Source organism: Cylas formicarius, unplaced genomic scaffold, assembly GCF_029955315.1.
Source record: "Cylas formicarius isolate icCylForm1 unplaced genomic scaffold, icCylForm1.1 PGA_scaffold_9__14_contigs__length_23061073, whole genome shotgun sequence".
Classification (NCBI taxonomy): Eukaryota; Metazoa; Arthropoda; class Insecta; order Coleoptera; family Brentidae; genus Cylas; species Cylas formicarius.
This window is the reverse complement of record NW_026844365.1, coordinates 19,375,351-19,398,522: the sequence shown is the minus strand read 5'-3', so window position 1 is coordinate 19,398,522 and position 23,172 is coordinate 19,375,351. Positions and strand designations below refer to the sequence as shown.

General features: G+C 34.8%; 2 protein-coding genes across 3 annotated transcripts in view; one reads left to right on the top strand and one right to left on the bottom strand.

Moving 5' to 3' along the window:
• The window catches only part of LOC132707144 (E3 ubiquitin-protein ligase MYCBP2), a 218,337-nt gene that overhangs the window by 102,371 nt on the left and 92,794 nt on the right, over positions 1–23,172 (top strand). The gene's annotated exons all lie outside the window — the stretch shown is intronic.
• LOC132707628 (uncharacterized) overlaps positions 1,133–23,172 on the bottom strand; it is a 68,064-nt gene continuing 46,024 nt past the window's right edge. Inside the window, exons 2-5 of the mRNA XM_060679540.1 lie at positions 9,704–9,955; positions 9,451–9,627; positions 6,626–6,918; positions 1,133–2,991 (exon numbers count right to left, since the gene is read on the bottom strand). Coding sequence (XP_060535523.1) covers positions 1,719–2,991; positions 6,626–6,918; positions 9,451–9,627; positions 9,704–9,955 — 1,995 coding nt within the window. The 3' untranslated portion in view covers positions 1,133–1,718. The remainder of the gene's footprint in view (positions 2,992–6,625; positions 6,919–9,450; positions 9,628–9,703; positions 9,956–23,172) is intronic.

The following is a 23,172-nucleotide window of genomic DNA, read 5'->3' as shown; positions in this document are numbered from 1 at the left end:
AGAATTATCTATAATTTTTACAGTATTTAAATAAATGGCTATCGATAGAGCAATTTCATAAAAAATATTAAAGGTGCTTTCAGAATTAAGGCCAATAAATTCAGAACGGTGCATCGCAGGCCAATGTTCATATATATTGTAGGATTCGTCTTTTAAAGGGTTTTTGCTTTAAAAAAATTGCGAGACATTGATAAAAATATTTCAATTTTGAATGTTGTCTGAGAAAAAGTGAAAATGTACGTAACAAGAACTTTTCGAACATAACCTGAATTCCTTTATTGAACTGAATAACTTTATTTGACCACTATTAAAGATCATTTTAATGGAAACAACTTTTATATTCAATTTTTTTATAAGACTCATAGATTTAGGGACAAGGTATATGCCCCTCTTAAACCGACCACGCTGTAGATTTTATTAAGTACCCTTATTCTATATTAAACATTATACAAAAATGCATTATTCAGAAATTAAATTATAAAAAAATCGATTGATAAATTTGTCAACATCCCACATTATCTTTTCTTTTCTTCTGCTGACTACCTATTTGAAGTGGCTATACTCAATACATTATATCAGGTGGTAAGTGCTCAAAAGTTAGACCAAACCGGGCAGAATTTCCTTTTCATTACTCTGCAGTTGTCTGAAATAGCCTATAGTTGTGATTTTGAACCATAGCAAATAATATAGTGACATGGAGGTGGGTGTCTGGAAAAATGCGTAGTTTGAGACATCTTTTTAAGAAGCTGCTAAATATTAGTGTGTATATGTGGTTTTAGCAAACTTTTTTAATTATAACTTGAAATATGTTTACTTAGTAGCTTCAAAAGCTGCAATAAGAATTCCTTTAAGCTTGTTCATGAGATAGTGTTCATCAGCAGTATGGGGTTTATAAAAAAAAAATGCAATAAGCATGGATTCATAACAACTAAATTGTTTTCACCTTTTTCACTTTAGAATTGATTCTCTACATGTGATAATTATACATTGCACACCGTGATCTTTGTTGAATGTTCCACTATATTACTAAATCTACAACTGATTGCTGTTAGTAATTAGCCTGTGCACCTGCATTGCCAACTAACAATTAAATTAAAAGTAGAAAGTTGCGCTGTTTCTAGTTGAGGTATCAAGCCATTTGTTTTCTTTGGGATGAATTAGTTATTTGTTTTCAATTAAACCCAACATAATACTTGATATCTCTCTAGCAACTTCACGATGTTCATGGATTACGTTGGAGTAGTTTCCACTTTTATATCGGGCACGGTAACTAAAAAGTAAACACTCCTCTTGTAATTAAAAAAAAAACATTTACTACGCTTATAAAAAAATTATACATTATCATTTAAACTCGTTAAAATACAAAATATACATTTAAGATCTAAATTCTAACTACGTTAAAAATCTGTACAGTATCACAGCAAGGCAAGGAGATTTCTTGCTTTATTTATTACTTCGTATGGCATTTAATGGAGATTGTGTTTATTCCAAATTGTTATGGTAGTAAAAAGCCTAACGTAAAATATTTACACGAGAAAACACTTCGCATTGCCCTAGCGACGTGGTATTAACAAAATAAAATAGAACGTCGTTAAGCAGTCAATCTTATCGCGCGCTATTTGTTTTTTGGAATGTCTAATTGGCGCTTTTCCCATTTTTTCGGGGGATACAATTAGTATCGAGACCGCACTCGCCTCTCAAATTCCTCGAAACACTATTTACGATTTGGAAGACGGTCCCGCTTTGAAAAAGTAGTCCGCATTATTTTGTAGAGGTTTCAGGGCGATGCTGGTAGTCCCGTTCGATTGCGCACCATCTTTCTTTGAATCGAGATTGTGTTTCAGTTCCGAATATAAGTGAACCGCCGCGTCGGTCGGTTCGGAATATTCTCCCGTCAACGTCGGTTTACTGCCTCCTCCATCTTGCGTCCCGCCGTAGAACTTCTCCTCCATCAGTTTGAGTATACCCCTGGGCCCGGTACTGTTCGTCACCGGCGATTGGGGTTTTTCCTGCTCCTCGTACGGAGGCGGAGGTATCTGGAGGTTCAAGTTGCCTAGTTCCTCGTAAAGGTGGACCTCTTCCTCTCGATTGTTGTTCTCGTAACTGTCGTCAATGATGAACATTTCGTAGAGCCTCTCGATCATCTCCGACGCCTCCTGATGCGTGGCCGGATCGTCCAGCCTCTTCGAAAGCACGTGAAGGAACTCTATGGTCAACTCGTCCGGTATCTCGAGCTTATCGTTATCCGTGTCCACGGTGACTATCGTGTTTTCTTCTTCGTTGCTGGGGTGGTTGTTGTAGTACTGGTTGCGGAAGTAGCCCTTACGTTTGAGCCAACGACTGCCACGCACCAAGAGAGCTACGAAGGTGCTCACCAACACGAGGATGAACAAAGCGATCACGACGAATATGACGATGAGCCACGTGCGTTTTTCCGCCTCGGTGTCTTCCACGAATATCCTGCTGGTCGTGTCTATCACTCTCGTCTCTCCGTTGTACGGCTCGCAGACGGTGTTGTTGTAACACGTCCGGTCTGTGAAATTTTGGATGTTGATCACGCCCTGTTGCATGGAGAAGCAGTTGGCCAAAATTTCGTCGACCGTGCAGAAACTGGTATCCATTATCAGTTGCAGTTTGTCGGTGCCGTTCGTCAAACTCTCAATCCATTCGCTCATCTCGCAGCTGCACGATTCGTCGAAGTAGTTGTCGTCGAAGACGAGGTGGCTCGGGTCCAGCGTCGCCACGAAACTCAACGAACCTTCCATCAGGTTGTAGATTTCGTTGCCCTTGAACGTGAACAGTTCCGTTTCCGCGCTGACCGGCGCCTCCACGAAGTTCCTGTGCAGATTCTTGATGATGTTCTGGTCGATGACGATCCTGTTCCAGTTGCTGATGACGAACCCCGCTCGGTTAAATGTGAGGATTTCGTTGCCCACTATCTCGACGTTGGCTACCGTGCTGATTATGGCATTGGTTTCTATTTCCGTTATTCTGAAAAAGGTACGCGTATTTCAAAACGGTGCATGTCAGTGTGCCAAAAACAGACAGAAAAATAGTTCTGGTTACGGCAGTATTCAATGCAGCACTTTAAAAGTACACAGTTGACTTTATCACTAAGCCATAAACATACATCATAAATTAGTCGTTTTCCACTGGTAGCTTCTCATCTTGCTTAAAGCACGCAACAGTATTCTCAATGCAGTTAGTTCCTAACTACAGAGGTATTGCTTCGCGGTCCGCGTTTTCCAAAATGTTTGATCTTGGCTTTCTTTTCTTACATGCGTCCACTAGCTTGCTTGGACAACAATAATTTGTTAACAAATATGCAAATTGACTTTCGTCAAAAACGCTCACCAGATCAACACTTTCAGTAGTTCAAATCGTATATTCGTTTTCGGACTTTTGACGTTATAAACATTAATATGCTATTTATAACAAATTATCTAGTTACGGAATTGTTTTAAGAATAGAAGTCAGGTGGTAAAGGACCTCTTTTGTTTATTGCATTTTCCCACTTTTTACTGGCAATTGCATACTGACTGATGACCTACCCTACTTCTGCTGGAGACAATTTTGAAGTATTAAGCAGTGGTTTTCAACGGCAACAACACGCCCTTAAGATGCAAGCTTACTTTCAGTATGACAACATTGCTATTTTGATACTGCAGAGTTACTGGTACTTTTTGTAGGGACTTAAATAAAAGTTTTCTAGGCAGATTAGGCAATAGGTAAGCACATTGGTCAGGATGGTGTAGCTAAATATGAGTGTATTTGTATTGATTCTCAATTATTCTTTGCCGCATAAGCATATACTCCTCTGATCTCAAACGAAATTTTATCTTTAACGAATCGAAGATGATTCTTTAGCAAGTCGTAAATCTGGTTTTACCGTTATATTTCCTAACAAATTTTGATCTATGGTCAGTGAGATTTTAAATCTAAGAAAGGACCACAGTGGCAAACGTTTCGGACTCACTGTCTTTGGAAGGTTGTGGTGGAGTGTATTTTGTGATGGAACGCTTAATAGCTCTAATGTGGAAATTATTATAGAGAAGAGCAAATGTAAGGTGTTTTAATTCTGTGCTCAGTAACTCTGGTTGAGATAGTTTTACGGCTCTGTAAACAAGAGAGTTGATAACCGATAATTTTTGAACCGGATGGTGATAGTTGTTCCCGACGTTTATTCATATATTTGACCGTTACAAGAAAAATATGTATTTTTCAATTAAAATAGTTCCATATTCTCGGATTTTAATATATCTGAAATAATGTTGAGAATTTCGGGAATAGGAACGTTAGTAAAAATTAATGTAATGATTTTTAATTATGAAATGAAAGAATTTAAGTACGGAACTATCAGCTTTCCTGTTCAGGCTAAACGCATTGCTTTAAAAATCTCGAAAATCTAATCCCGAGATCGCAATTCTAGAAACAGATAAGGAAAATGCTACGATGGTCATGAAAAAAAGCTACCAAGAAAAAAATCAAGTTATTTTTACAGACGGATCCTATCGTCAACTTAAATCTATTATTAAGGCTTCTTCTCTATCAGAATCCGTGAAAAAAATCGGTCACTCCTCATGACTTTAAAATTCCTCGTCTCTAGGGACTCCCTAAGATTCACAAACCAGGATTACTAAGGAAAACTGATAGTTTTGTTCTTAATTCTTTTCATTTCATTGAACAATTAAATGCTACTTTAGAATATATATATATATATATATATATATAAATTCTGTTTAGTTTGGACCCGAAACTCTCAACATTATTTTAGATATATTAAAATAAGAGAATCTTGAACCAAACTTTCTCACCTTAATTGAAAAATGCTTGCCTGGAACATATTTTTCTTATAACGGTCAAATTTTTGAACAATCGTCGGTAACAGCTATGGTATCACCATTACCCTCGACACCTTCCACCTAAAACTAAAATTATGGAAACGGTCAAAAATTCCTCCGATATTGTCTTAAACTTTATCCACCCTGACATACGTTCTACCATTGGATTATAAACTAATAATCTCCCATTCCTAGATATTCTTATCAATAGAAAATCAGACCTAACATTGGGCATTTTGTTCTGAAACCAGCCATAAAACTACCTCCATCTGAGTCACTGAAACCTGAATTAGAACACCTCACATCTGCTCTCCTCTCTAATAATTTCCACAATAGAGAACGATTAGTTCACACTGAAACATGAATTAGAACACCTCACATCTGCTCTCCTCTCTAATAATTTCCACAATAGAGAACGATTAGTTCAATCACAAAATACACTTCGCCACAACCTTCTAAAGACAATGAGTTCGAAAGCAACACCACACTTACCACTGTTGTCCTTCCTTACATTCAAAACATCACTGACCACATATCAAAACTTCTTAAGACATTCAACGTCAAGACCAGATTTACCACTTGTCCAAAAATATCTCAACAGGCTAGAAAAACATTCAATGGTGAGATGTGTGAATATTGAAACAGAAAATTGTTTAAAAGCTTTCGATATCATATAGCCGAATATTGGGGTATTGCAGAGAAAAATGCAGTATTTGGATCACATTTTGACGAAAAGTTTAAATTTTTGACGTTGATAATAGAGTGCAGGCTGCAAGGAAAAAAGGTCGATAGGGAAGATACCAAAACTCATGGCTTAAAAACCTCAGAAGGTGGTTTAATCGCTCATCAATACAAATATTTGAGGTTTCAGTTTCAGTAGTAAGAAAAAGATCGAACATTAAAACTTCTCCTAATACATTTCAGAGCTTAAAATTTGATTGCTTAAGTCTAAAGAAGCCAACATGATGATTGGCAATAGACGCAGGAGGAATGCAGAAGATTTTTAAATAGTGGATAGTGGAAATAGTGGTTTTTAAATTTTGAAAATGTCATCGCTTATTGGTTCCCATTCAGCTACGGACCCAATGAGTGTCAAAAGAAATATGGTGATCCTTAAATATCATTTTGGTCGCTATCCAATGAAAAAATTTTAATATACCTTACAGTCTGAAAGTCTGTGCCCTGTTGAATACAAATACTTTCCCTGAAATCAAATGATTTTCCATAAAAAAAATAACTGAACCACTCTGAAATACCTTATGCACTGATCAAGCGCACGCAAAATATCGCTTTAGCCAGTGAACTTTGTTAACCATTTCGGATGTTTCCGATACAGTAGCTACGGTTTGAGAGCTATCGGATATTTTTTAAACATTTTAGCCGCTGATGCTAGTTTCACGTTTTTCAGAAATGATGATCACGTCTCATGCCACTCAGTGACTAAAATGGCCTTTATGAAAATTGTCGCAAAACTTATTATACCACATGGACCACCTGTTTAAAAGTTTTTCCTACATTGGGAAACATTATCAACCCCTATAGTTTGGACTAACTACACTTTTAACCTATTGACGATTCTTGTCTTAAATTTTGTAGTCAACATGCACGTGTATCGATGAAACGTTATGATATACCAAAAATATTTTATTATTAGAAATCTTGAATGACCTCGCTATTCTCTATGACAAGACTAATCTTTGTAGGAACCAAAAACACTAGAAAAGGACTAGCTTCATCCACCGTGATTATTATGTAGCTACAAATTAAAATTAATATGAACTTACATCGAATGATTAACAGTCAGTTTAGCCATGCCTGCCATCACGGCTTTAGTCTGGAGCCTCGATATGGTACATTTGCTGATTAGAAAATCTTTGATTAGCGTTCGATCAGTGAAGGCGCCTGTCATAACGGTTCCGAAAGTGGTGTTGATCATCTGGACTGCTGATATTTCGGTCGGTTTGAAGGCCTCTGGACCGACGTCACCGACGTGACTGTCTCGGAATGTAATCTGAGCTAACGAAGTCAGAAAGACTTCGTATAAAGGTTCGCTGATGACCACATTTGCGAGGATCACCTAAAATAAAACAAAATAAAGAGATGTTTACTATTTACAAAACTTCTGGATTCCTCATGCGTTGGTTGTTGTTGAATCGAACCTGCTGACGTTTCGCCAATCACCTTGTTAGTTTTTGCAGAGCTTGACTAAAACTGGCTAGCGTTCTACTCTGTACCTGCTTTCCTCGGATGACTGATTCCCATATTGGTGAAGAAATAAAAATCTGAGTTGAGGTTAAGATTGTTTGATTGCTTACAGATTTCTATACATTTTTCGTTGGTAGACGAATTGATTACATGCAAGAATTTTAGTCTTATCGAATAGAATTTTACGTCCGCTTTCGTGATTGTGTTAGGCATGAGTTTATTTTTCGTAGTCTCGTATGTTCTTTGAGCCTGGTTGATAGTTTTATCCTGCTTCTCCGATGTATTCTTTGCCGCATATGCATATGCAATTATTGAACAAGTGGTAAATCTGGTTTTGACACTACATTCCAAAGAACTTTTGATTGGTGGTCAATGGTTTTTTGACTGCAAGGAAGGACAATATAGTGTTGCATTCGGGCTCAATATGTCTAATTGGGAACGAGCATGTAAGGTGTTTTAATTCCGATTTTCTATTGATTTAACAATGGCTCATTCTGTGTATAGAAAACCTACGCACACAAACCGAAACATTAAGGCATTGTCATATCACCATTGGCCTAATCAATGGTTACCAACTGTCGTGTTTACAGTGTCGTAAAACTATCCCAACCGGCGTCACTGAACCCAGAATTAAAACCCCTTGCATCTGCTCTACTCTTTAATAATTTACACATTAGAGACATTAAGCGTTTCATCACGAAGTACACTTATCGAGAACCTTCCAAAGACAATGAGGTCCGAAAGCAACCGCACACTTTCCACTTTCTGACATTCACAACATCACTGACCACATATCAAAAGTTTTTAGAAATATAACGTTAAAACCAGATTAGCCACTTGTCCAATCTCATCTCAACATTTTCGATCTGTCAAAGAAAAAAATCTGTTTGAGATGCCAGCAGTTTACACTATTCCACGTATATGGGACATGGAATTGAAGAGACTAGACGAAAAATATCAACTAGGCTCAAAGAACATGAAAGAGCCTTAACACCTCTACAAGTAAACTCATTAGCAGCTGCCGAATACAATCACGAAACCGGACATAAAATTTTATTCGATAAAATTCAAATTCTTGCATGTAACCAATTCTTCTTAACCACGACTCAGGTATTTACCTTTCACCAATATGGTCATCTGAGATAATGTTCATGGTCCTGCTTTAACTCCGCCCCCCTGAATTAATATATAAGCAGGTACAGAATAGAATACGAGACACTTTCAATTAAGCTCTGAAGAAGCCAACAGGATGACTGGCGAAACGTCAGCAAGTTGGATTCAACAACAACCGAGGAGGAATCCAGAAGTTTACTAAATAGTATTACAGTAGTCTGTGGAAGTTTCTTTGAAAAATTAGAGAGATGTTTTTCTAATACAATATTTTAAAATTTTCACCCAGCTTGTCAAGTCACAGACTTCATTTACTTGATATTGTTAATCCTTTTCGCATTGCAAAAATTACTCTTTCGGTTCCAGTATATTTTGTTTTCGCAACCAAATATTTAATTATGAGATAGCACAAAGCAAAATATCGAATACTACAAAAGGAAATTTATAATTAATATTGGGAAACAATTCAAAGTAACTTCCTTACTCGGAGTTGTATTTTAAAATCTCTAAAGATAGGGTGAAAAATATAAAAATCTTTTGAAGGGTCGCCTGTTAAAAATGGCCGGATAAAATCAAAATTTAAATAACGAAACATATTTGACAGGTGTCAATAGAAAAATCAAAAAAATATTTCAAAATGTTTTGAGATTTATTGAATTTATGCGATCTTTTAAGTACTCACTCGGTATATTTTATTTATAAATAAAGATAGGATTAAGACTAATAGTAGTCTAGTCTATCAATAGCACAATCATCGGATGAGACTAATCAAGTGCTATGTTTGGTTCACTCAATATTATACATTAAATAATTTCCTTGGATATGTGGACAAACCGTAGAATTCATATTCACTTCTAATGAAAGGGAATAGAGAACGCGAGCTCTACCATCAACACTTTCGTGTGGTTGACTCTACCATGTAATATAACGATTGCTTCCTGAGCAAAAGTTAAGAGAAAGCGACGAGTACCAAAAAACAGTGAACTTTGGCCAAGCTTATTCAAACGAAAAGAAACGCAGAGGAGAGGCTTGTATTTACAAACGTAATTATTTCATGCTCGATGAGAAGGTACAGATGGTCAAAAGATAATTTCTAATCGAAATATATTTCTGTGCCTCGACCAAATCCACAATATTGTGGAAATATTGTAAGGAACGACCCGGCGCATTCACCGGTAACCAAAATACTACCATTTTATATTGTATTTCAAAAAACCATATGCACATTTGAGGCAAACCGGAAAATATGATAAATCTCTAGGCATTTTCCTTATTGCTAAGCGTTAAATCTTACCACAGTTACCGGACCATGCCGTTCATTGGTTGCGGTCCGCATGTTCTTTATCTCGAAAGCACGGTTGCTTAGAGTTAATTTTCCGATATTTTGAAATGTACAGTTGATCAGTTTGCTGAACGGAGCCCGTCCCACTATTACACTGTTGGTGCTTACCACCTCAACGGACAAAGTGCCCTATGGAAAAATAAAAATATGCTCGGTATATTTTCAAACATTTTAGGGAGGTATTGAGATATATTGTTATACTGACCAACATCTCCTCAAAAGCTCCATTGTTGATCACAAGATCATCACAGCCGATTATCTGAACGAGTAGACTAGAAGAGTTTATGTTATAGAATGATTTGGTCTCTATCAGGACCCGCTTTACACCATCAAGCCGAAGAAGGGTAAAAGCGGGCAGGCCGCTGAATACCTTGGGGGCGAACGCGATCACGCTCCCTCCGCTGATTGAGATCTCGGTGACTGTCGTGGGAATATGGCCAGGTTCGAGGCGAAGTTCCTGAAAAAAAATATGTTAATGTAAAATGAGGCGAGCCATTGTGTGGTAGTAATTAATCAGGTCCACAGTGGCTGGTCTGTTGATATATAATTACTTGATAAATATCATTTCAAATGTCGTTTTCAATCAATAAGTATCCAAATAGCTATTTGATATATGGAGGCCTTGCCTGTGCTGATAATGTCTTATTTTCAACTAATAAGTATCTATATAGCTATTTGATATATGACAGTCTTGCCTGTGATAATGCCACCTTTTAAAAATGTCGAGAAGGAATACTAAGGACACGATGTGCTAGTACTTTCCAAACTCACTTTCAACCAATATTGTAAATCTATGGCTATTTGACGATGTATGGAGGCCTTGCATATGTTGATAATACAGGCACTTTGATGCTAACATCAAAAAATGTCGAGAAGGGATATGAAGTACACGCATGTGCTACTACTTTCCAAACTCGCTTTCAACCAATAAAACATATTATTTCAAATCTTATTTTCAACCAACAAGTAATGAAACAGTTTTCATCAAGCTCTGAAGAAGCCAACAGGATGATTGGCGAAACGTCAGCAATTTCGTCTAACCAAAAACCGACGCAGGAGGTATCCAGAAGTTTTGTAAAAAGCAAGTAGTATGTGCTAGTAATTTCTAAGCTCACTTTTAACAAATAAGACCTATTTTTTCAAATGTCGTTTTCAATCAATAAGTAGTCATATAGCTCTTTGATATAAGGAGGCCTTGCCTGTACTAATAATACAGGCACTCTAACGCCAATATCAAATAATTTGGAGGAGGGATACAAAGTACAAGTACAAGTAAGTACAAGATCGCCGTTTAGAGAGACAATGACGCAAAATGCTGCTATGTGAGATTTGGATGAACGTATCTCCTAAACATTTTAGCTTTTGAGAACCAAGGCGGCAAAGTTTTTAAAAGTAAATCTTTTTTAATAATATGGAAATAGAAACGGGAGGAAACAGAATTATTATGATAATTAAGATATTGAAAAAATACTGACAGGCATAATATTTAGTAATAAATAATAAAGTGCGTACTTTCACCAAGTGACGTGTGACGTGATCGCCAGAATTGCGAAAACAACTAGCGAAAACATTCGATCGCTCCCAAACCCGTCACTAAAATACCCGAAACGTTCGAAGTGGCTAGTGAACGTGGGTAACGAAACTAACGCCATAAAGTGACATTTTCCGCAAGCCGGGCCAGGTTTGACCGGCTAAAGCTATGTGTGAACACCAAATCCCATAAATAATAATAAATCTTAAATTGACATTGACAGTTGTATATGTCTTCTTCTTCTCCTTTCTTCTATAGTAGGCCTATGACCTGTTGTTTCATCGGTCGCCTCTCAATCTGGATTGAGATCGTCGTTCCATCTTTTTCTCGGTCGTCCCACGCTCCGTCTTCCGTCTGGTGGTTTGCCTCTAACGATTTTTACTAGCCTGTCATCTTGCATACGGTTAATATGGTCATTCCACTGTCTTTTTCTTTGGAGCACCCAGTCGTTCACGTTGTCCACTCCGCACGATTGCCTGATGTTTTCGTTTCTTTCTCTGTCTAGCAGTGTTTTTCCTGAGATGCAGCGGAGAATCTTCATTTCCGTAGTCTCCAGAAGTCTGATCTTGTTTCTGCCGTGTAGGTCATGATCGGTCTGATCGTACTTTTGTATGTTTTTGCAGATGTTTGTTTCGCCAAATTACATCGTTTAAGCAGCCTGCCACTTTATTGGCTTTTGCTACCTGTTGCCTCACTTCGTCCTCCATATTTCGATAACTGGTAATGTCAATACTCAGATATTTAAACTCCATCTCTTGTTGAATTACTTGCCCGTCCAATTCCAGTTTACATCTGAGCGGCTCTTTTGATGTGGTCATACATTTCGTTTTTTGGGCTGAGATAGTCATGTTAAATTGCTTGCCTGTGCGGTTGAAGATGTTTAAAAGTCCCTGCAGATCGTCTTCGTTCGTCTGCATAACAGATAATTCTCACTTCATCATTACCCATTCTGTACCCTCTACCCAAACGAACTTTTTTTATCACTTCATCCATAATTATATTAAATAATAACGGACTAAGAGGGTCTCCCTGTCTGATACCGTTGTTGGCCTGGATAGGTTTAGTTAACTTGTTATTAATACGGGCTTGGATGTTATTATTCAAGTATATATTTTCTGAATAATATTTATGGGTATATTTCTGTTATACACTAAATGTATTACATTTTCAAGTGCTTCAATGAAGCATAGGTAGGCTGGAGTATTATATTCTTTGGATTTCTTATATATATTGCATAAGTTAAGTTATATATTTACAGGCTACATTTCGTTTCTTATTGCGAGAGAGTAATAAAATGTAAATTTCATCAAGACCAAAATTTGAAAAGATCAAGTAAATAAAAATTTTGTCAATAGCAAAATTGTCGCTATTAGAAAGTTTTATTTATTTGTGGGAAAACAGAGAATTATAAGAAACAACTTGGTGCGCCACTACATTATTTTGTCGGAACGTCTTACCTGCCACAAATTTATACTTGTTTCAGTTTGACTTAGAAATACGTTTTGGAATTATTTTCATTCTGTATATACTATATTATAAATTACGTAATTTTTATTATTATTTACTTTGTTCTGAGTGGCGGTCAAAATCAATATTGCGTTATCTCAGAATACTCGGAAATAATCCGAAACGACTTTTTTTGTAGAATCATAACCGTCTTTTGTTAGGTTAACAATACCTGAGGACAATAGGCCTTGCATGGGTCAGGTATAGACCTTCTTCTATTGCGCCTATTTCAACGGTTTTGAAAAAGCCCGCCCTGTAATTAATGCTTTTTACTACATCTGGACGCACATTTTGTTAACATGTGTGTATTTTTACAAGAATTGCGCACTTTAAAGTTTGGTACGCCCGAAAGTATTTATTATTTCTATAGAGATGGCGGCTGGTTTTGCTCGTCGCAAATAATTTTTGTTTAAATATTAATGTAAGAGTAACATTTAATAGGTTTGATTGGTGAAAATTCTACTGTTGAAAGTTAGAATTTTTGTATTGGTTAATTTTGATTAGTTTTTGAAAGCCTTTTTGTTGAAATATTGATTCAGGCAACGACTGAAAAATTTCTTTACATCTTTTTTCTTTCATTAGCTACCTGAATCAATATTTCAGCAAAGGACTAACCAAAGAAGAAATGTTATCAAAATCACAAGTCTGGCGGAAAGTTAAATCGCATTTAACTTCACTTAACTTAAAAGTACGTTTTGATATCAGTCATATAAAATTCCGACCTAAAAAAGTGAAGTTATTTGTCAAGTTGCTCAAAAACGTTTTTGGAAAAAATCGTTTAGAATGACATTTATGTATACGAAATGAAAAAACTAAAATAATAGGGACACTGTAGGGTGTCTTAAAAGTGTAGTTAAATCGAATATTGCTTAAATAAAATTTTAGGCTGATATTTTTATTAAGTAACCATTTTGTTATGAGAATGATATGGTTTGATATTTTTCCAGTTTACTTTAAAATATGAAATGTATTTATATAGAAGAACGCACGCACAAAACAAAAAAATGAATATGCTGCATTAAAGAACTAAAAATTCTGATTTATAGACTATATAATACGTGGTGAAAGCTGTGAAATACTAAGGTTTTTTGTAGAGGGAATCTGTGGGTAGGAGACAGAATCCATGGCTCAAAGACCCAAAGCGCAGGAATGGTATGGCCATTAATTGATATCTTTAAAGCAGCAATTTTCAAAATTGTATTGGCCAATTGGGCTACCTTCGGCGCTCGGAGACAGCGGATTAAGAAGGAGAAGAATAAGCCATTAGAGAGAGAAAGAGAGAGAGAGAAAGAGAGAGAGAGAGAGAGAGAGAGAGAAGAGAGAGAGAGAGAGAGAGAGAGAGAGAAAGAGAGAGAGAGAGAAAGAGAGAGAGAGAGAGAAGAGAGAGAGAGAAAGAGAGAGAGAGAGAGAGAAAGAGAGAGAGAGAAAGAGAGAGAGAGAGAAGAGAGAGAGAGAGAGAGAGAGAAAGAGAGAGAGAGAGAGAGAGAGAGAGAGAGAGAGAGAGAGAGAGAGAGAGAGATGAGAGAGAGAGAGAGAGAGAGAGAGAGAGATAATATAGGGGGCGTTTTTTAGTGACAAATCGTAATTTCAAGGGCGCATTGCTGAAACATGTTCAAGCATGATAGTTATTAGGTGGTTTTGGTTCATTTTTCACAAGGAAATCACAGCAAACGTGTTTTTTGATTCCATTGTTACGTCATTATCACCAGGTAATTGGCTGTTTTCCATATGAGGTTATGTTTGGACTATCTTCCATCCTACGCTTTGAACTTTTGGTATTTGGTTTGCAGGTTTTCAAATTGGCTTGATTACAGTTCCGAATAATCCTTCACTATCCTTTTTAACTGGTGACTACTGGAAACATTGTTCCTGTGTTTGTCTGCCAACTTACAAATATTTTTTTTTACCTTAATTTTGGTTTACGTTTGAATACTTTCATGCTCTGATCATCTTTTATTTGTTTTTATTGTGCATGTTAGTCTAGTATTTCTGTCTATTAATTTGTTCATTTAAGTGGTCAATATTTATTTATTATATATCAATGTTTTTTAGATGTTGTAGGCTAGGACGGTAACATCTTGTATTATATTTCTCCTGTCCGATATCCTACGGTCAATTTCATTTTTCGTAACACCGTTAGGGGTCCCCAATTACATTTGCCTTGGTTGCATTGCAATTTATGAAGCAACAAGAAGTTTAAAAGCATGCTCTATTGTTTCTTTCTTCGTACTCATGAGGAGCAAGGGCTATCGGGTAATTTGATATTAAAATCACCCAGGATCACTTTTCCTGATCTTGTAAGCTTTCGAATTGATCGTCATTGATTTTAAGGCATACGCTTGGATAATTTTCACTGTGTTTCTTTCGTTGATTTCTAATATTAGGTATATGATTCTAGTTAAGATACTATGGATTTTTATTTCTTTGTATTACTACTACTTAGCCTAATCATTTGAGATACATTATTAGAACGATAAAAAATAAGGCAGATTTAGAAACTATGAAAAAATAAGTCTCCCATACACTTTAATAAATCACTATTCAGAACTGCAGGTAGAACCGTTAATTATAAATATTTTATCAAGTCAGCTTGTATCAAATTTCGCTTAAACAAATGAGTTATACTTGTTCATTTTTGACGAAACTTTTAAGTCGGTGGTTTTGAAGTAAAAGCAAAATGAGTGCTAAAAATTGCGAAATTCCCATTGCGCTTCGAAAAATTTTAAATTAGATTTATGGAACGTAAAGTAAAGTAAGGTAAAATAATTAAAAAATCACATTCAACTGTACAGTATGTAATAAATCAATACAAAACCAAGGAGTGTTGAAGAAACATTGTCTTTAGTGCTAAAACAAAAATTAATCTTTTTGTGTCAGATGGTCTGGACAAAGTATGGAGGAAAAAAAGACAGCTCTAAAAATCGAAAATGTCTGTCCTACGGTGAAGCATGGTGGAGGTAATCTTTTATTGTGGGGGTGCATGTCAGCTGCAGTTTAGCTCTTATTGACGAAATCACCAACATGGCTATTTGAACATCCTAAAGAATAATTCAAACCAAAGTTGAAAAACTTAACCTTGAGGGGTGTTATTATTATTTATTCCAAGATAACGATCCGAAACACACGTCACTGGAAGATCCATAATGTCCGCCAACATCTTCATACACCACCACAATCTTCGTATGTTAACCCCATAGAGCACATGTGGGAAGAAATAAAGCGACGAGTGAAAAAATATCAAGTTAGGAGTAAAGTAGACCAAAAATAGGAAAGAGAGAATGGTGGGAAAACATATCGCCGGAAGTTACAAGAAAGCTTGTTTTAAGTCTTCCAAAAAGACTTAATGCCATATTAAAGCAAATGGCAATTGTACAAAATATTAAACTTTAAGAAACTTTTCAATTTGTCATAAGAAATAATGGTGTACGGAGACTTATTTCACATAGTTTCTTGCTTCTAATACTGCCTAATTTTTTATCGTTTAAATAAAGTGTTTCAAATGATTTTTATTTTATTTTTCTTAATCTTAATGAGATTGCCGATATTTACTTGAAATATATTTCTTATTAAATGTAAGTGAAAGGAAAAAGTAAAAGAAAAATTAAAAAATACTCGACTGTATATCCATGTTTTCTTGACACGGTTTTTAGCCTGTACGCTAAGAGACTGGCCATTGCGTGTTGGTAGAGGGATGATATGAGAGATTACCTTTCCTTAACCCTTCATTGGACAGTTATACCGCTGTGTAACTGATCAAATCCGCTACCTCTCGTGCAGGTGATATTTGGATGGGCCTTCATCCTTTGTCCCTTGCATATATATATATATATATATATATATATATATATATATATATATATATATATATATATATATATATATATATATATATATATATATATATATATATATATATATAGGATCAACGTAATACTATGTATACATCAGGAAGAAAGAAAAAGGAGAAACAGAAGTTCAAGTATAATCAAACAAACTATTTGCCAATTTGTGGTTAATAAAATCCTGGAGTCTAATCCAGTCCCAAGCGAGCGGATGTAACATTCAGTAGGCATCGTCGGTTATATTATGCAACGAGCACACGAAAAAATTAATAAATAACGGCACAATCACCTGTAATTATGCAAACTAGGCGTTCATATTTTAAACTTCCACTACTTGTGCATTTTAAAGGCGGGAGGCGGATACAGAGGCCGAAAGCACGCGTTTATTAATTAACATTCTCGCTTTTTACGGCTAGTGGAATTACGTAAAGAGTTGCATTTATTCCAACATACCCAATTATGAATAAGGTAGGTAAATAGCCCAAAGTAGACCTGTTTTTATAAAACGTTAAAATGTTCTTGAAATTTTTCTATTAAAAAAACAGGGACGCTTTTGGTTGGACTAGTCAGCTAGCTGCTGTTTGGTGAAACCTGTGATTGGAAAACAAATAAGTTTTTTATGTAAGTGTTTAGACAACATGTAGAAGTTTTACGCAATTTTTTTCCCAGAATTTGTTAATAATACTAATTACCAGGGTGTACTGCTATAAAATGGTGTATTAATCATTTCTTAAATTACAGAAAATGTGTAAGATGAAAATAAACTTACAAGTTGTCTATCTCTCTAGGTGAACGTTCTAATGCCTTTCTTTTAACGATGTAGATTCTTTGAGTATCACTGACTAGCATGAAGAAATTTTCATTGCTTACCGGTCATGTTGCAGACTTACAGATAATCGAAATACCGGAAAAAGACTACAAATTAGATTTTTTTGTATTTTGTGCCTATATACAATATTTTTACTACTTCATTAATTTCTAGCCAAAAATCACAATAATAATATAATAACAGAATGCCGATTTTAAGGACAAGATATATAGAACGGTAGAACTTACTTTTTGAAAATAACCTTTTTGCTTCAACAATTCAAATTCACCAAAACTTTTCGGGCACATAAATTCTAAAAATAGATGATTTTATTTTTTTTTTTTGTAATTTGCAATTTTTTTCATTTAAGATTCGACAAAAGTAAAACAAAAAACATAATAATTAGATTGAATTGGGAATTTAATTTCTAACTATCATTTTTTCAAAGAAACTTCCGCAGGCTGCTGTAATATTATTTACAAAACTTCTGTATGACCACTAATATTTGAGGCGTTTCTGCTATGTACAAAATATATATTCTTATAAATATTAGCGGCAATTTATGATATAATATGACCAGTAATATAGATTTTACCAGCTTAGAAATTGAGTGTATCTATTAATGTAATATGCTATTGCAAATGAAAATGAACCCTAAAATTTGGATGAATGCTTGGAAACGATAATTGTGTACTTGTGTCTAATATTACAAATTGTGGACATCAGTTCTAAAATCTATTTTATAATAAAGATATGGCGGAGATCTTAAATTGATAATTTTGTCGCACAAACAGGCCTCTCTCTTGCATACAAAACCAACCAACCAATAAATAAATAAATAAATAATAAAAGAAGCAATTTTCTCACAAATCTAACAACAAATGAGTTTAACATATAATTAATTCATTCATTAATACTTTTGTGCATTAAATTCCACCATAAAATATGAATCAAAAGAAGACAAGACGTTTAAATTCGTTAAAAGGTAAACTATCCATTTTAAAGGACCTTTAGACACCTTGTATATGTCGTATAAGCTGGATTGACGAATATTGTTGTTTTCCAAATATCCAAAATATTAGATTAGAGACCAGAAGACCAACTTATTACTTGAAATAAAATATTTAATTGAGATCCCGATGGAAATGTGTGTCTAGAAGTCTACAGCATCGGCATGACATAAAAATAGGTCGCCCTAATTACCTAAATGCTGATAGCCTATAATCAGAAATTTAAATAATGAAATATGTATTTAAAATTGAAAAAGTAGATTCCTGCTTTTTCTATCGAGCAAAAATCGTCCTTTGAATCGTTGCCAGGCACGCTGCTTAACAGTTTAACAGAACATGCAATTAGGTGGGCAATCGATAGATATAATTAGCGCTAGATAAGTCGTTATCGAACAAGTCGAAGTAACTGTCGAAGCGGTACAATTAAAATAAACGCATCGATTGCTAGAACAAAAAGGATTTCTGATTGTTGTACGAGTCAATATTTTTATAGCTTCGGCGATAGCGGCGATATTTTTGTATATATCTCATTTGGGATCGAATTACAATTAAAGGCCGATCACTTCTTCTCCATTTAAAATTTCTAACTAATTATGGCGGGGCGGTGAATGTTTATGTTAGCAGATAATTTCTGTTGACTCAGATATGGATCATCGACTTCTGCGATCGTTGAATACACTGTTTGCCGAAGTAAACACTTTCGAAATAATGTATACAAAGCATAAAAGTTTTACGGGAATGTTGTAGAATATATATCCATCAGCTTGCATTTATTACATATACTGCCGTTTGCACAATTTGGATTTAGAACTCCTTTGCTTAAGCTCTTGTCCGAGATTAAATTAAAATTTATTTTTTGAAAACAACCTTTTTGTTTCAACAATTCCAATTCACCAAAACTTTTTGGCTACATAAATTCTAAAAATAGAGGATTTTATTGTATTTTTTTGGAATTTACAATTTTTTTCATTTAAGATTCGACAAAAGTAAAACAAAAAACATAATAATTAGATTGAATTGGGAATTTAATTTCCAACTATCATTTTTTCAAAGAAACTTCCGCAGGCTGCTGTAATATTATTTACAAAACTTCTGTTATGGTCAAGAATCCCCACTAGATTTTCTTTGCCATTTAAAGCTCTATACACCTTAACATACGTTTTACCATTGAATTTTAAACTAATAATGATCTTCAATTTGTAGATATTCTTATCAGACCTAATATTGAGTCATTCTGACAAACGGCCCAAAAATCATCGGTTGTCAACTCTTTTATTTACAGAGTCCTCAAACTATCTCCGCCCGATTCACTGAACCAAGAATTAAAACACATTACATCTGCTCTTGTCTCTAATAACTTCCATATTAGAGATATTAAGCTTTCCATCACAAAATACACTTTAACACAACCTTCCAAAGATAGCAAGAAATCCTTCTTTACATTCAAAACATTACTGACACATACCAAAAGTTTTTAAGACTACGATAGATAAACTCATCAGCAGTTGCCCGACATAAAATTTTATTCGATAAAACTAAAATGTTTGCATGCAATCAATTCTTCTACTAACGAAAAATGCGAGAATCTATAGAAATCCATAAGAAAACAAACAATCATAACAACGACTCGGGTCTTTACATGTCTCCAATATGGGAATTATTTATTATAATATATAAGCAGGTACAGAGTAGAATACGAGCCAGTTTCAGTTAAGCGCTGAAGTAGTCCACAGGATGATTGGCGAAACGTCAGCAACTTTAATTCAGCAGCAACCGACGCAGGAGGAATCCATAAGTTTGTAAATAATAAAAAAATATAGAAATAGACCCCGTAAACCAAAACATGCCAGCAAAAATGTATTGGCTCAACTAACAACCAAAAAAACCAACTAACCAAAACGAAAACGTTCAAACTAACCAAAACATTTAACTGGAAGAGAGCAATTTTGCGACGCAGAATGGACTGCACTATTATGTAAAGTACTAAAGTGTATGATACAAATTGGCCAATCTATCTAAACAGAAAGACCGCACTAAATGCTACAACCTGGATCGACGCGGCCTAATAAAGGCATGGAAACAGACCTGACTAGATCTGACCGTAGGAACTACAGTAACCAAATGTAATTTGTCATGAATGAATGTGTTGTTTTGCGAAAATGTACCCAAAAACTAACGGTCGTAGAAAAAGTATAGTATGCAACACGTTCGGTAAACTTTTTAACTCACTCGATTATTAAAAACTCGCTCCGCTGCGCTCCGCTCGTGTCAACTAAACTCGCGAGTCAAATGCCGTTTACCGCACTTGTTGCATAATATACTATTTCCTACTCCCGTCTGTAAAACACCTAATTAAACACTGATCTAGCGTGCGGGAAGCGTCATTTTACCAAGTCAGTTTTATCTCCCACGGATCCGAGCCACTTCGGACCTTTCCGGGATTTTACCTCACGGGTTTGGGAGCAATCATGTATGTGCAGTGAATGTATTCGTGTTGTTTTGCGAAAATATACCCAAAAAGTAATGGTCGTAGAAAAAGTATAGTACGCAACCGTTCGGTAAACTGTTTAAGTCACTCGTGCATTAAACACTCGCTCCGCTCGTGTCAAATGAAATCCTGTCGTTTACCGCACTTGTTGCATAATATACTATTCCGATGGGTTTAACTTTCTTCAGACTTAACTAAATTTTTAATAAATTTAAATCACTTGTAAATTTTACCGCCAATATGCAAACTAAAAGTTATTAAATAGAATCACTGCGTATTATCTCCGATTCTATTTTTGAACGGTGACGATCGATTTCGGTTTTTGGAAAATTTGTGTCGCCTTATGAGATTTCTGCCACTACTTTTTGAATTGCTACGTGTGACATTGTCGACCAAAACTTTTGTAAAACGAAAGTCACTAGAAAAATACAAGTTTTCACTGGCATTTCAATTTTGATTTTTGGACCACAAGGTATAAGAGCATTCCATGTTAAGCACGTGTTTTATAATTTTCACTTTGACGTGATTGTGATTGTTTAGATATGGGAGAAGGATCTACTTCGGCTTTTTTGTGCGTGTATTGTAAATTAATCGGAGTTGACGCTCGATTTGGGCCACACCGCAGGTGACTGATAAAGTTGGGCTTTAGATAAGACAGATGAAGTTTATCTGTGTTACAACAATTTCATTTTTACCTGTACCTTTAAGCCAGCCACCCGAGAGATAGATTTTTAAACTTTGGTTTAAAGGCTAGAATTTATTTTGTGTTCATCCAAAACAATATTTATCTATATACAATTATATGTTTTATGCAGCACACAATGTATAAATTGACATGCGCTCTGGTAGGATAATTACTTGTTACTTTGTATGTACTTGTTATTTGTATGGTTTGAATATTTATATCTGGAAACCGAGCCTCATGATTTACATAATTTGTTTTAATATGATTAAACATAACAAAAATCAGTCGCAATACACAACAACACTAAACACTACACTAAACACTAATACGAAATCAAATCCAACAAGACGATACATTCTGAAAAAGGCGATTCGATTGAAAAATTGTTGGGATTCAAAAATAGAAAACCAATCAATTACACATATTCGAATTTCCGATAAATATTTCGAAAGTAACAACAGTAAGAACATTTTTAAATTATAGTAAATTATGCACCAAGTTTTCTATAAGACGTTTTAGTCATGAGCTTGTTCAGGCATGATCGCGCTTTGATCTTGGAAAATACATTTTTTTTGTAACTTTATTCAAGAAGGTTGACAAAAAACATTCCTTAATTGCATCCTTTTTTTTTCTTGGTTAACAATTTTGAAATGGAAAACGTTTAGATACTTTGTACCGTACAGTTGAGCGTTGACTAAGCAAAATAGGAACCAAATAATAATGGTACCATTTTCCATTTTGGATTTGTACAACTTTTGCTTTTCGTAGTTGGATTTGCAACGGTTTATAATTATTTATATTACTTTTGTAAATAACCAGTCCCATTGAACATTATGGGTTTTTCCACATATATTTGTGTCTTTACACATAAATCCGTTTTTCTTTGCCAATTTATATGGTAATTAAATTTTTGATTACTAATAATTGGTAATAGATACACTCAGAGAAAAAAGGTTGTAAAATTTTTAAAAAAAACTAACAAAATAATCAAAATTAATCAATAAAATAATATATGATTATGAGTTTTAAATGCTGTCGATTGTAAGGAAAATTCTTTTTTCTCTTAACGCTATCCTTGATGAAGAAAGTCCTATTTTTATTATTTTATTTTATTTATATATTTATTTCGAATATAAATTTCTTATTTCTTATAAATATAAAGTTTTCATACGAAATAATTTACCCCGACTTTAAATTGATAACTGAAGTTTTAGTTTTAATCTTCTCCTGAAGATGCCAACTTGGTTGGCGAAACGTGCGTTGAGTACGTAAAATGGAGTTTCAGTTTGTGGTAAAACGTGTTATTGTGTGGAATATCAACATATGTTTACGGTTTACTGAAAGATTCTTTGAATATGCAAATGCTGTTTAGCTAATATTTTTTTTTGTTAATTCTAAATAAACATTTAGAATGAATTTCAACTCAGTTACCACAATGTAATAATAATTTTTAAACATGTAAGGATCAAAAACCTTATTTAAATATTCTACCAGAGGCTCCAAAAATATAAACTCAGATTTGAGTGGTGCTGTTTGGTTCATTTCACACCAAAACCTTTATAATTGTAATGTAATGTAATGTAATGCACTATTACATATCAAGATTATTAACATTTTTCAAAGAAACTTCCACAGGCTGCTGTAATATTATTAACAAATCTTTTATAAACTAAACTTGCTGACGTTTCTTCAATCATCCTGTAGGCTTCCTCAGAGCTTAACTGGAAATCAGTTTCTGTAAATAGTAAGATTATTAACATTTCAAGACTTCTTAAATCGAATAAGAAAGCATAAAACTAAAGAA